Source organism: Scophthalmus maximus, chromosome 12, assembly GCF_022379125.1.
Source record: "Scophthalmus maximus strain ysfricsl-2021 chromosome 12, ASM2237912v1, whole genome shotgun sequence".
NCBI lineage: Eukaryota > Metazoa > Chordata > Actinopteri > Pleuronectiformes > Scophthalmidae > Scophthalmus > Scophthalmus maximus.
Genome location: NC_061526.1, coordinates 16,718,714 through 16,732,056, shown reverse-complemented (window position 1 = coordinate 16,732,056; position 13,343 = coordinate 16,718,714). Strand labels below are relative to the sequence as shown.

The 13,343-nt window shown below is 42.8% G+C and overlaps 2 protein-coding genes across 2 annotated transcripts; one reads left to right on the top strand and one right to left on the bottom strand.

Annotated features, from left to right (window-relative positions):
* Positions 1–609: 609 nt before the first annotated feature.
* Positions 610–6,420, bottom strand: LOC118290613 (ras-related protein Rab-19). The gene is made up of 4 exons (XM_035618398.2): positions 5,489–6,420; positions 2,775–2,958; positions 1,991–2,094; positions 610–1,908 (listed from the first exon to the last, which is right to left on the bottom strand). The coding sequence occupies exons 1-4, from the start codon at positions 5,681–5,683 to the stop codon at positions 1,726–1,728; spliced, it is 666 nt and encodes a 221-aa protein (XP_035474291.1). The 5' UTR covers positions 5,684–6,420; the 3' UTR covers positions 610–1,725.
* Positions 6,421–7,519: 1,099 nt separating this feature from the next.
* LOC118292498 (tetraspanin-8-like) lies at positions 7,520–12,855 on the top strand. Its single transcript, XM_035621488.2, has 9 exons — positions 7,520–7,850; positions 8,586–8,651; positions 9,227–9,340; positions 9,476–9,550; positions 9,674–9,772; positions 10,774–10,860; positions 11,077–11,136; positions 11,240–11,323; positions 11,456–12,855. Exons 1-9 carry the CDS (start codon positions 7,770–7,772, stop codon positions 11,558–11,560), a joined length of 771 nt encoding a protein of 256 aa, XP_035477381.1. The 5' UTR covers positions 7,520–7,769; the 3' UTR covers positions 11,561–12,855.
* Positions 12,856–13,343: the final 488 nt, after the last annotated feature.

The window sequence follows — 13,343 nt, the reverse complement described above, 5'->3', positions numbered from 1 at the left end:
CAGCACAATATGTAACTGAAGAGGAATAACATGCTTCTATAGTCATAGATTGATCATCTATCATTTGGTAGGTTTGTCCAAAACCTGGTTTGTCCCCAAATTGTTCCACTCTTGACTAAATGTATGTAAAAACAAGGCAGATTTGCTGTATCAGTGTCAAAACAAAAGACAAAATCAGTGCAAGTCCAGCTATACATGACTTCCAGGCTGATGTTTTTAAGACCTGCCAACTTGGCACTGAACACAAAGAGATTAGAGATTACATCCTGGATGGGAGCCTCATCGGCTTACTCCAGTTTGGCTTTTGTGTTTGCAGGAAGAGACCGTGCCACAGTTCCGCCTGAAGGGGTGATTTGACTTGTTCCTGTTTACCGGGATGCAAGTGTGTTTCTCGGCGCAGTCACATATGCTTTACATTAAGCCGATCTTCACTGTGTAGCGCAATGAGCATCCAACCTGCAGCTATACACTCATGCGTAACAGCACAGTGCCCTCTAGTGTTACAGACAATGAAGTGGTCCTCGAGGATGATCTTGTAATCATCAATTTGCCATAGGCCAGACAAATGGGTGACAAACCTGGAAAACACAACAAATGCAGATTCCTACATGCAGGCAAGAGGTCAATGAATGGTTTTATTTGTATGAATATGATGTGGATCATATACTGCGGTCTTTGCAATCGCCAGATCTCAACCGAGTTAGAGAGATTTTGGACTGGCAACACCCCCCCACGCACACAGTCATCAACAAATAACATTATGGCATATCTTTATGAAAACCCTTCCAGGAAGAGTTCCAGAGACTCATAGAAACCAACCCAAGACGCACGGAGGTTGTAGAGGCTCTGCAGAATCATAGTTTTTCATGTCTAATGTCGTCCAGATCCGTCGAGTGATCTCATTAGACGTTTAAAGACATTCACAGCCTGACAATGTAAGATCCTTACACAACTGTCACAGTCCAACGAAAATGTATAATTCGCAGTCTTCCGGTTTCCAGCTGGTACTCCAGGGATCACAGCTCATCATAGAGACACCATCGTGTGTCGCTTGGGTCTTATCAGTAGAGCATGGAGACATGAAAACACAAGCCAAGTATGGAATTCATTGTGTTCGTGCTGCCCTGAACGGGGAGTGTTGAAGATAGCTGAGGTCAGCCAACAGGTGGAGACACCACTTTATATTCTGTGGCAAAGAGTCATATTAACGCTTCAGGTTTTATTCAAATTCAGATTCTTGATCACATGTGCTCGTCCAAACTTAGAACAAAATAGGTACCAGTCCCACGGCATTTAAATGACATAACACAGGCCAGAAATGGTTGCTTTAAATGTTGATTGGCTTTCTGTAACTTAACCACAACAGTGTTTGCAGCCATGCCCACTCACCGCCTACTCCTATTCTCCCAGTGGCAAACACGCCTGGTCGTACCATTGACCTCCTTGCACTTGCAGCATCAGCTGAACAGGTTGTCTGCTTCTCTCCATGTCAGGAAAGTCAAAGAAGAGCACATTGAGTCAATAGATCTTCAATACTGTCCAGTAATCTTTTAAACATTCTTGGCTCTTGAGCCCACAATCCACATCTTTGTATCTTCTTCCATGCCTCTTCTCCAACATTCACTGTTAAAGGTGTCCTTCGCCTGCTTCCTCGCCTTCTGTCAACCCTTCATTTCCAACAGCGGTCACCGTTTATCTCTCCCTGTCCCATAGCCACGGTTCGTGTCAGCAACATGACTTCTTCTCTGGTGGAGTGTAGGCACTGGCGACGCCGTTAACCGGCCGGGAGTCGGCCCGGAGCAGAAAACGAGGTGTACTCGTCATGTCCGCCTGCGGGACATTGAGGCCGTTGCGATAGAGCAGCTCTCTGGCCATCATCACGAAGGCCTCTTCCACGTTCTGACTCTCCTAGACACAAAAGGTTGGATAACAATGTTGAGCAACTGCCACACTCTGTGCATTGCACCGCATGTGCTCGAACACTCGTTACCTTTGCTGATGTTTCCAGAGCAGCCAGTATTCCTCTCTCCTTTGCCAGATCGCAGGCTTCCTCAAACTGAACCTGACGCTGCTCCTCCAGGTCACATTTGTTACCTAGACGGAGACAATCAGGACACTGAGAGGTGTAAACACACCGACTCAAACAATAAGCTCCTTTTAAAGTTAGAAAATAGATTATGAGGGATGCAGGTCATCACTTTAGAGTAGTTCCACAAGGTGTACATCATAGGTATGTATGAGAAAATAGATATTAAACTGTGAAATTAGAAAGCACTATAGTTGAGTGTTATTGCCATAGAAAGGGTAAAAGTACCCACAATCCCTTAAAAGTTAAGATTTTTCCAATCTGTGCAGTATAGATTTAAATGACACTAGTCTCCGAGGCCTTGCTGCAAGATGCCACATTTGTTAATAAAAGTATTTAAGAAGCCAGGCCTCGACTTTGAATTTTCAAAATGAACACCTCTAACTACCTCCTGGGAGCTGCGTGTGTTCCAGGAAGATGTTACTCGTTCACAGACACTCAACGGGTAATTGGCAACAACAGGAACATTATGCCTCCCTTTTCTTTCACGTGGCAGAGATAACAACTCACACTATTCAGGTCAGGAATTTTAATGGTCAACCTAAATTATGATTTATTTTTTTTTTAATTTCCAGCTGAAAGAAATAAGCAGTGTCGGACGCAAACCTTTTCTTATTGGATTGTTTTCACACCGTGTGCATACGGTTCACACACTCACGTGTTACGCGACAGTGCCATGCACACTCACCTATGAGTACCAGCACGACATTGGTTGCCCCGTACAGCTCCACCTCCTTGATCCAGTGGGTCACCGAGTCGAAGGTCGAGCGTCGTGTGGTGTCATAGGCGATCATGGCGCCATGAGCGCTGCGGTAGTAGCTCTGGGTGATCGTACGGAACCTCTCCTGGCCTGCCGTGTCCCACACCTGGATCTGGATCACACACACACACACACACACACACACACACACGAAAACAATGAATCAGCTTTAATGAACCCATGAATATACTGTAGGTTTAAAGTAAGGATGAATGAATGTATGACTCATATGCACATAAACAACAAAATAACAAACGATAATTGGCTAAAACAGAGAATTACAACTGCAGAACACACACACACACACACACACACACAATTCCTTGGAGAACTCCCTGAGCATCTGACAGACCATGTTGGCGTGGTAACAGTTGTCAAAGCAACCAATCCAGACTCAACGCCTCAACCTATTTGTTTTCAATCCCAGGGTTGGAGGGCTTCCTTCCATTCGGCTTCTTCTGCCATCTGGACAAGCTTAAAAACCAGGTCACAGCATTTTTTCTCCTTCACATTTTGGTAAAGAGATCAAATCTGACATCTTTACATTTCTGTATACAAATTTGTTAAAGTATAAAATGCTGTGGCAGTATATTTTTTTCCTACTTAAAGACTCCTTCTTAATGTACAAGTTGTAAAAATAAATGTCTTCTCTGCCGTGGACTTGGGAACTGATCGACAGATATTTTTTTTGGGAGCACTAGTAGTTATATAACATAACCTGAGGCAGACTCAGAAAAGAACTCCGGTTAACAGCACAGCTGTAGCTGCCGATCACAGACGATACTCAGAAATACAGAAGTGTTCTCGTTATCAGGCGGCTCAGTTTTTGTGCAGCCTCAGGCTTGAAACGTTCGTTGGAGTTGCTCATTAATGTTTAGACTCTTTTGAACGCTCAGTAACCGTCGTGTAGTTCATTTTACCGTCCTACTTTTACAACATTATGGTGACCACAAGTTGTGAATTACTAAGTGATGAAAAACAAGACGCATCAAACGGGGAAAATTAAAAAGCATTTGGACCATATGAAACACATGCCACGCTGCCTGTAAACGACAAAAGACGAGGACAGCCGTCGTCGACTCTTAAATTCGTCTTCAGGTCTTCCTTACACAAATCATAGGCGGCGACCTCAAACATTACAGTCCTCATAAGCGTTAAGGCCTCACGATCTATGACGCAGGTCGAGTGTTTCCTCCTCCGTTTTAGTTCAGTGGATCACGTATTTTTGTACGGAAGAGATCACATGCCATGCATTTTCATCCCCCAGTCAACGAACTGGCCTGTCAACAGAACAATGCAGTAGCTGTAGGTGTGTTTGTGTGTGGGTGCGTAACACACTGTGGCCGGGACAAGTCTACAAATAGAGTGTGACAGAGAGTGATACAAACATTTTTTATATATTAACACAGAAAGGGATTTTTCTTTTTGAAACTTTCTTGGAATCCTTAACTTCAGCCCATACCTGACAGAATTCTGAGTGTCAGGCATAGGCAGTGTCAGCACACTACAGGAAGTTTGCAAATTCTTTATGCATGTGGAACCAGTCCAACATTAAGTTCCACTTCTCCCGTAATGACCCAGCAGAGACAAGTCATTCCAGGTTTATTTTGGTCCGTACAAAAAGCTCGAGCAGAGAAAAACCTGCGGGACAGGTTCGTCATGCGAACACCTCGCCTGACCTGTCTTGGACTGAGTCTAACCGACTGTCAGCAAAGGACAACTCACTAAAGTGTCATTTACTCCTAAACCTGGAGAAAGTCCACAGTGTGTGACTACACCATGAGCTTTATTTTCCTGTCCCCCCCCCCCCCCCAATATAATTTTATTTCAATATTTGTACCAGACCATACATGTCAGAACGAGCTGACTTTACAACACTCATGGTCAGAATGGGGGCATGTGACATGCATCAGTGTCATCAGGGATCCTGCAGGAGTTCACCGTGTTAAATTCAAAACTATTTAAGCCCACATTAACTGCAGTTTATTACCGTTTTCATCGTATACGCCAAAGTGATAAAGTATGATGGAGGACCTGTAGGGGTGATGTTGCCTAAAATTATTAATCTCAGTATAAAACAACATTTCCCTAATGATGTGACTTCAAGCCAGGTATAAAATGGATGGATGGATGGATTCAATTTTTTTATATACATAATCAATTTAGAACCAACCTTACTGCCTTTATACTTCATACTTTTAATAATGACTGAGGCATTTTTCTGAGGTAAGTCACTTTTTGAGGCTGTTTTAAGACCTGAAGCGATGACAGGCCTTTTTATAATTGACCTATTGTAATCGCCCTTTATGCACCGCCCACCTCAAACCTTTACTTTCTGCAGTCAGATGCAGGTAGGCCCAGTTGTTTGTTTTTTTTAATCTATGGATTTTTAAAGCTGTTTCTATCTATCTTGTGTTAAATCTGTTCCTGGCTGCAGTGTCTATAACATTTATTATGTATTTTGAGAAAAATTCTGAATGTATAGTCTCCACTATGGCTGCATATGGTTGTTTTCATGGGGCGGTTATGTGCCATGCACTTTTTTTCTTTTTCAAACGCCACATTCTACTCCCACATGCCCTGAAAGACTCCACATGCACACACACACACACACACACACACACACACACGTATGTCCTGACCTTCACTTTCTTCCCCTCGATGTCCACGGTGCGCACGGTGAAGTCCACTCCGATGGTGTTCTGCTGTCTCTCTGCGAAAATCCCCGACTTGAAATTCTGAACCACGCAGGTCTTCCCCACGTTGGAGTCTCCGATCAGGATGATCTTAAACAGGAAGTCAAAGGAGTCATCGTGCTCGGGTCCTGGGGTCTGCATGGTGGAGGTACAGAGGAGTGGGCGTCTCTGTCTGGGGATGTGGATGAGTCAAACTGGAGGAAATTATCCTTCCCGTACTGTATTGATACAATTGCCCAGTTTTGAATTTAAAAAGGCAGGGTTATAGGAAAGGAAATGCAGAAAAACTCCACTTCTCTTTCTTCCAGGGAAAGATACAGTTGGTCACCAGGCTCAATATATTCCAGCAGCAGAGTCAATTTCGTTGAATTAGTTCACATGTAGCCTGTAAAACCAGTTCAAGATTGTTTGTCAAGATGTAAAACTAAAAAAAGGTGCTGTTCACGGGTCAGACTGCGCCTGACAAACCATTCACCTCTCCAATGTGTTCAGTTGCCAAAAGCCTTGTCTTTGTAAATCTGCATTCTGTCCGTCTGGTGTCCGCAGCCACTTCTTCTCGCCTCTCCTCTCCTCTCTCTCTATCTCAGTTGAGTCAGACCTGTCTTCTGTCAGCCGGGGCTGCTTCCCTTCAGCTCCTTCTCAGGTGTTGACCCACTTTATGACCCACAGCAACAGACAGCATGAATACACATCCCGTCCTTTTTGTCCTCCTGCACAGGTTCGGGTTCAGGAGAAGAAATGAACATCCTTGAAATAAAAAAAAAACACGTTTGTCTGTGTCTGATCCACCTGCCGCTCTTCCACACGTGTCAGTTTTTCCCCCTGGTCTCTCTCATCAGTTTTTCCTGTTCTTACTGACTTACAGTCTCCAGTGTCTCTCTCTCTCCTCCCAGCACCTGTGGTAACAATAGAAACCCGCCCTACCTGTCTCACAAGAAGCCCAGCCCCATTACCACAGTTGGATCTTGGGAAATGCAGTCATTATGACAGGACTATGTGTTCAGATGTATTGGTAGCCGTGAATTGGTAGCCGTGAACCAGGGGACAGTCCCCCCCCCCCCGGGGATTGTTTATTGGGGGGACAAAACCCATATCTACCTACAGTATGTAAAATGTGTTTTGTTTCTTTATTTCTTATTTAATACAATAAAATGTTGTAAGTTTTAGGACTTACAGCAGCTTCTATATGAACTCATTTGTCATTAAAAAAAGGGGGGCTTATGAACAAGAATATTGTTGCTTGTATGAGTTCTTACCACGAAACTGCAAATGTATTCCAGGCAAATAGGTCAAACACAATTGACCAGTTTTTCTTCTTATTATCTTATCTTTATTATGGCACCATACACTGTTCAAATTGCTCCTCGTCATGAGGTGTAAGACTATGAGATGTAATAAGAGGATGTATCTTGTATTTACTGTACATCATTTATCAACAGTATAGATTCATTTTATAGAATTATTTTACACGTTTGTGCACAATTTGCACTATTAATCACAGACACATGTACAATCCTGTCATGGTTTTCAGTTTAAAACCAGGCACTGTCAATCTGAACAGTGCGTAACCAAATTTAGAGGCAGTGAGAAGTAGTTTAGCATCATGTACTCATGCCAACAAATTTGCATCTCTGGGTCTGTGCGTTTTGGTTGGATTATGATGCACAATGAGCAACAGTCTATAGCTGCATGAAATGAGGAAGAAGGCAACAGCTTCCTGCAGATATATTATCATCAAAAGTGAATGTATTCAAAGTACAACAGTTATAATATTGAACTTAAAATGATTCCGGCGTTAATGTGGAAGCGAGGTGGAGGTTACTTTACCTTCTTAGGTTTTATTGGGTAGGCTATCTTAATCATAATAATAATAGTTTCATTTCATCCTGCAAACCTCAGGGAAGTTAACTTAGTTTATGTCAAGCAAAACGGAGAGACAGCACTTGAATATACAATCCAGCAATTAAACGGACACAACCGTGGGCACCTCTCGCGGGCCGATTCCTGTACGCTCATCCTCTAGATTCCGACGGCACCTGAATGCGCCGCGGACGCACCACCACCATCAGCATCATCACCATCCAGTGCGGGACGCGTCACGGTGACGTCCTGCGCGGTGCGGGGTTAAAGTCGGACGCCCTTTGCCGTCAAACACCACCGCGATAGTTGCGATATATATTCTCTTTATGTGATCGGCTGCTCCGGAGGCTGGGAGAGACGCGGCAGGATGCAGCGGAGCGCAGTGGTCGTGGTGGCGGATAAAACCACCCTGAAGAGGCCGTTCATCTTCGCCAACGCCGTGCATATGGTAGGTGCATTCCGCCGCTCTTTTGGATGCAGTTAAAAAATATATATATATATTTTTTTAAATCCACTGGGCCTGGCATATTTTTTGACCTTATTAAATATCTGGATTGCTGCTGCCATTTATTTCAGCCACATCTCTCAGTCAGTCTATAAATAACCGAGAAGCGAGAAGAGCGCACACTGCACGTCTGTTTTCAGAAAGATGCTGCAGCGGCTCCATTCCATCAGAGGGATGTGCACGGTGCAATGTCTGTAGCTGCACACTGTATAGCAAAAGTATTTAAAGGTTATACACTAAAGACGATCACTGGTAGCCTCAACAACAGCAAGCAAAAGAAATACTGAGGCCTCATTATTTGCACCCACACGGAAGAACATCATATCATTTATTCCTGACCCCGAGCGTCTATTTGGGCGAATATACTTGCACATGATCGTGTTTTCGATGTGTTTGTGTTTCTCAGCCGTGAGTTTGAGAGTCGTGCATCGTAGGCCACGCTTTGGTTGTGATGCTGTACAGCCCCTCTAAGGGCATTCTGGGTGTCGTGACACTGCTGCTCAGGGTCCAACAAAAAGATTTAAAATTTAAATGAGGTGATACTTTCCCCAAGGGATGACTAAAGAGCATTTACGGTTTGGATGAAAAGGGTTTACACATTCTTACATGTATTCCTGCCACTGTGTGTGTGTCTGTGTGAAACACTTTCATGTTTAAAGAAATGTCTTTCCTCCTAAGGCGCTGTGCTTCTTCATGCTGACGATGACGGTCGCCTGGCACAGAGACCTCGTACAGACCGGCAAAGTAAGCCTGGTCTTCTGACTGGATCAGTTTTCAAGAGCAGATATTATTTTGTACTGGAGCCAGAAATAACTCTCTGTCATGTTGTTGTCAGACATTAAAGCTGGAATATCCAAGTGCAACTGCAGAATTATTGATGCATGGGCCCACTCACTCACTCCACTTTCATCCATCAATACTGCCTTAACTCAATCCAGCATCTTTTATATATACGTATATATATGTATTTTACATTTAAATCTGGAAGAGCCGAGTTCAAGCAATCACGTCAAAACAAGCATCTGCCTGTTGGAGTGTCCTTGGGCAAGACAGTGAATTAATCTTCACGCGCCAAGGGCATCGCTCTGTAGCCGACCCTGACCTTTGACCCCTTTTGCAGCCATGCTGTCTCAGCAATACAGCTGTGACAATAAAATAATACGTACGTGTAAGTTAATACAGCTCAGATGAGCTTTACTTCTAAAACAGATACTATAGTCTTAGATTTGTCAATCTGATACACAATTATTGTCTTATGCGATTGTCAAAAAACAACAATGTGTCCCTTCAACACTAATGCTATTTTTTTTTCTCCACAGCTGGTGTCCAATGTCTCTGTGGTGTTGATGTACGTCATAGAAATCGGCTGCCTGCTGCTCTCAGTGCTCGGTGTGTTTGGAGCCTGGAAAGGGAAGAGGTGGTGTTTGATTCTGGTAAAAACGCGCTGTGTTTACTCTATGCACAATGCGATGATTTTTTTTCACCCTTGTAGGACCGTGTGTCTGTCTGTGCAGTGGTTTCTGCAAATGATGCTTCTCTTGCTGTTGTTGATTCATGTGTGTCTGCAGTACGCAACTGGGATGGCGGCTGCCAGTCAAACGATAATTGTCAGAACAGCACTAAGTTACCAAGACATTTACGAGGTACACTTCTTGAATGCCCTCTTTTTTTCAATATATAATATGCAACAGCGCAGATATTGAAATAGCAGGTGTGTGTCTTGATATTCGGAGAACAGCGCTCAGTGTGATTTCCCCCCTCGCCAGAAGCGTGTGGTCCGTGAAGAGACCAAGCTGCTGTCCCTGATGCCGCTCAGTGCAACCAGCAAAGCCAACAGGACCCTGCTGTACAGTATTCAAGAAGAAGTAAGCAGCCACTGTTCATATTTATCTATCAGAACTGATTTTCTCCTCCGCCGTGTTCTATTATGTCCGTGTATATGTGGCCACTGTAAAACATCGATGCATGACGTCTGTCTTTTTGTTCCCTAAACTGTTGTGCATGCTGATGGCCACCCGTGTTATTCTTTTGTCCCGTCTTTGATTTGGGGGAACGGCCAAGCGGTAGAACTACATTGCCCATGATGCATTGGGGAATTCATCAGGAGGCATCATCTTGAACAGAGTCCATTTGTACGCAAGTTCGCCGTTTAAAAAAGGAACGTGTACTTTTTGTTTATGTTGAGGCAAGGTGGCACCACGAAAAAAGCACAAATGAAAACATTTGGATTCTCAAGGGAAGTTGTGGAGTTTGAGGAGCATCTTTTTTTTCAGTCAGCGATTTCTAAGCACATTTACATACACGTTTTCAAGTGACATCATAAAGGATTTGATGATATATCCCCAAAAGGCATGAGCGCATAGAGAGTATATATTTTCTGATACAATTTGCTGCTCCGGCTGCGCCATGGCCGCCTGAACGACAGAGAGACACCAGCTCCCGCACTTGTAAGATGGAAAGCGACAAAGGAAAAAAAGACAGGAGGGAAAATAAATCTGAGCAGGCTGCTCACAGAATACAGACAGAAACAGACACACACTCTCCTTGCACATGAATTTGTTGGATTTCACTAGAAGCTCGAACCCCCCAACACAGACGGACCGACACACACATTTCACTCAACACTCAGGTGGCAATCGAACCTGAAAGCAGCCGCACCTGCCGTATATGTAGTCTTCAGGGCGTGGCCCGGGCAAGTGGGTGTGTCTTATCTTAAAGACATATCGCTCTCCTGTGGGGGAAATCATTACCTGTACATTTGATGTCCCTGTTGAGTATTATATTGTGTAATGCATTAGTTTAACTGTGCATGTGTGCATGTGTGTGTGTGTGTGTGTGTGTGCGCGTGCGTGTGTGTCACCTCCAGTTTGAGTGCTGTGGTCTTATCGAGGGCTACAAAGACTGGGGCTCCTTCATCCCGGCCTCTTGCAACTGTCAGTATCCAGGAAAATGCGTGAGTTTCTCTCTTTACATAAACAGATTATACGCCGGGTTGACTCTTTTTTGAGGGATTTTCTGGTCCTGTTGTCACACATTGTATTTGAGAACTACCTTCATAGGAGTGATGGCCAAAACGAGAACAATGAAGGACACGCAATTATAGTTGCTTCCACCCTTCGGCCTTACGTTTTGTCATATTATGTGATGGGTTTTCTGTGCACCTCACCAGATTCGACTGCGGGGCAGTGCCACACTTGGGGCTCCAAAGAACCAGTATGTTTATCAAGAGGTAAAAAGAAAATGTATATAGAGGCTTTACCGCTCCGGTAAACTCTTCCCTGTGATTTTCTCTCAATTATTGCTTCATGCATTCCTTTTTTCCCCCCCGACAGCCTTGTCTGCCGATCTACGTTTCTGAACTGAAGCTTGCATTCTCACTGACCATGGCGATACAATTTGGAAGTGGAGTGTTTTGGGTATGTTTTATTGTTTTTTTCTTCCGTCCCCCTTCACATATTGATGTGTGCTTGTGCCTTTGTTCATAATGACAATCACCAGGTACGTTGACCTATTAGACTTCCTCTAACCTGTGCTTTCCCCATTCCCAGATGGTTTTACTTGTCATGAGCGTCAAGCTGATGGGCCAGATAAAAAGGAAACAGGAGTTCATGGCTCTTCTCCACTCAAACAGATATGTTCCCGGTGCCTTCTAGTATCCTTGTACATTTTAAGAACATATTTAAAAATCATTATCAAGCGTAACTTGTTTGAATTTGCACATGTAAACACATTACGCTGTATATCATAACCTGGCTATATTTTACTTTGTGCTATAGCGACACATGTTGAATTAAGATTTTTCGCAGTGATAATGCATGTAACCGATGTTATAATCTACATGCATAGATCAATTTCAAAATCCTTTTTTTTCTTGCCTTACTGCTGTGAAAAAAATGCAGTCTAATTAAATTAACTAATCTTTAATAATAATAATAATAATAATATTTTCCACAATTGCTTTTATGCATTTCTCTGAATTTAAATGAATATCTAACCAAGCATTACCAAGCCATCTGTTTTTCTGGCATTTTGTTATTTACAGTATGTGTCGTCTTAACTGGATAATATTCTTTGAAAATGCAGATATTTATCCAATCACATCAACTGTACTTGGCATTCTCAAACATAGGCACGTGACACATTTTTTTTGTTTGTCAACCGGACCAACGTCTTTTAAACATACATATTCAAATATTTGTACTGATCTTAAGCACACGCATTGAATTTCCAATATGTTTGAACAAAAAATAATTATCTAATAATCCTTATGTAGCATCTTTCTTAAAACAGTGTTTACAAAGTGCTTTGATTGAAATATGATTTATTACGGAGCAATGTATTTTCTCGGGTAAATAATCAGGTCAGACAAAGGAATGAGTCCAAGCTCTCAACGGGATACCAGAATGTCTTGATATGCACATCATTCGAAACTTCATCTCTTCATTCTGTTTTTTCTCAAAGCACATGTAGTGAGTAAGGGGGGGGGGGGGTTCTGTTTGGTAGCACGTTCAGTAGACAAACCTGTAAAATCCTCCATTATTTCTGCCTCTGAAATCTGATTTCGGCGAGGCCACTGCAGACGTGGGCTGTGATCGGCTCCCGAGGGAAAATGTGTCACCAGTATTTTTTGCAGAGGCTGTTACTGCGCTGACGCCGCTCTCATCGTAGGAGCCTTCACGCCACGTCACTTCCAAACACGACTTGCTGCATGAGCTGCCCGCAGTTGAAATGTCTTCTTGACTAATGCATTGTCAAAACGAATTTCATCGGAAACGGCAGAACCAATGTCTACCTGTGCACTTTAACCATTAATGCCTAATATACATGTTCTGTAAAGTATGGTACTTTTATTTCTGTCATACACTGTTTTTTATTTATTTATTTATGGAATGAAGTAATGTAATATTTTGTAAATAGGAATAAACAATGGGATTCTTGTTTCGTTGAAGTCTTAGCTTTTATTTTTGAAAAAAACAAAATTCTAGAGCTTAAAATCATTTAAGTACTGTAGTTGAGTTCAATTTTGAAGTACTTGTATATGCAGAAATGTTGTTTGATTCTAACTTCCACATTCAGTTCCCACAATTCAATTGAGATGTGGTTGCAATCTAGTGCCCCTAGTGGCCCTGGCAGGTAGTCGCACAGACAACCATGTTCTACCTATTGTTTTTGTTTGTTTATGTAGTGACTCCCACCAAAGAGTTATGAAATAAATAAAATTCTTGAAGGGAAAAAACATTGGCCACATTTTTATTCAAACTTTATTGTCATTCTTTTCACACATCTTCATGACTGCAGCATCCGAGAAAAAAATGTACAGAAATCTCCACAGCTGTTTGTCCAATTTGGCTCAGTGAAATACTAAATGACAACAAAAAGCACAAACGAAGAAACCAGTTTCTCAGATATTGTCAATTGACCTTGAGAAAAACTGTG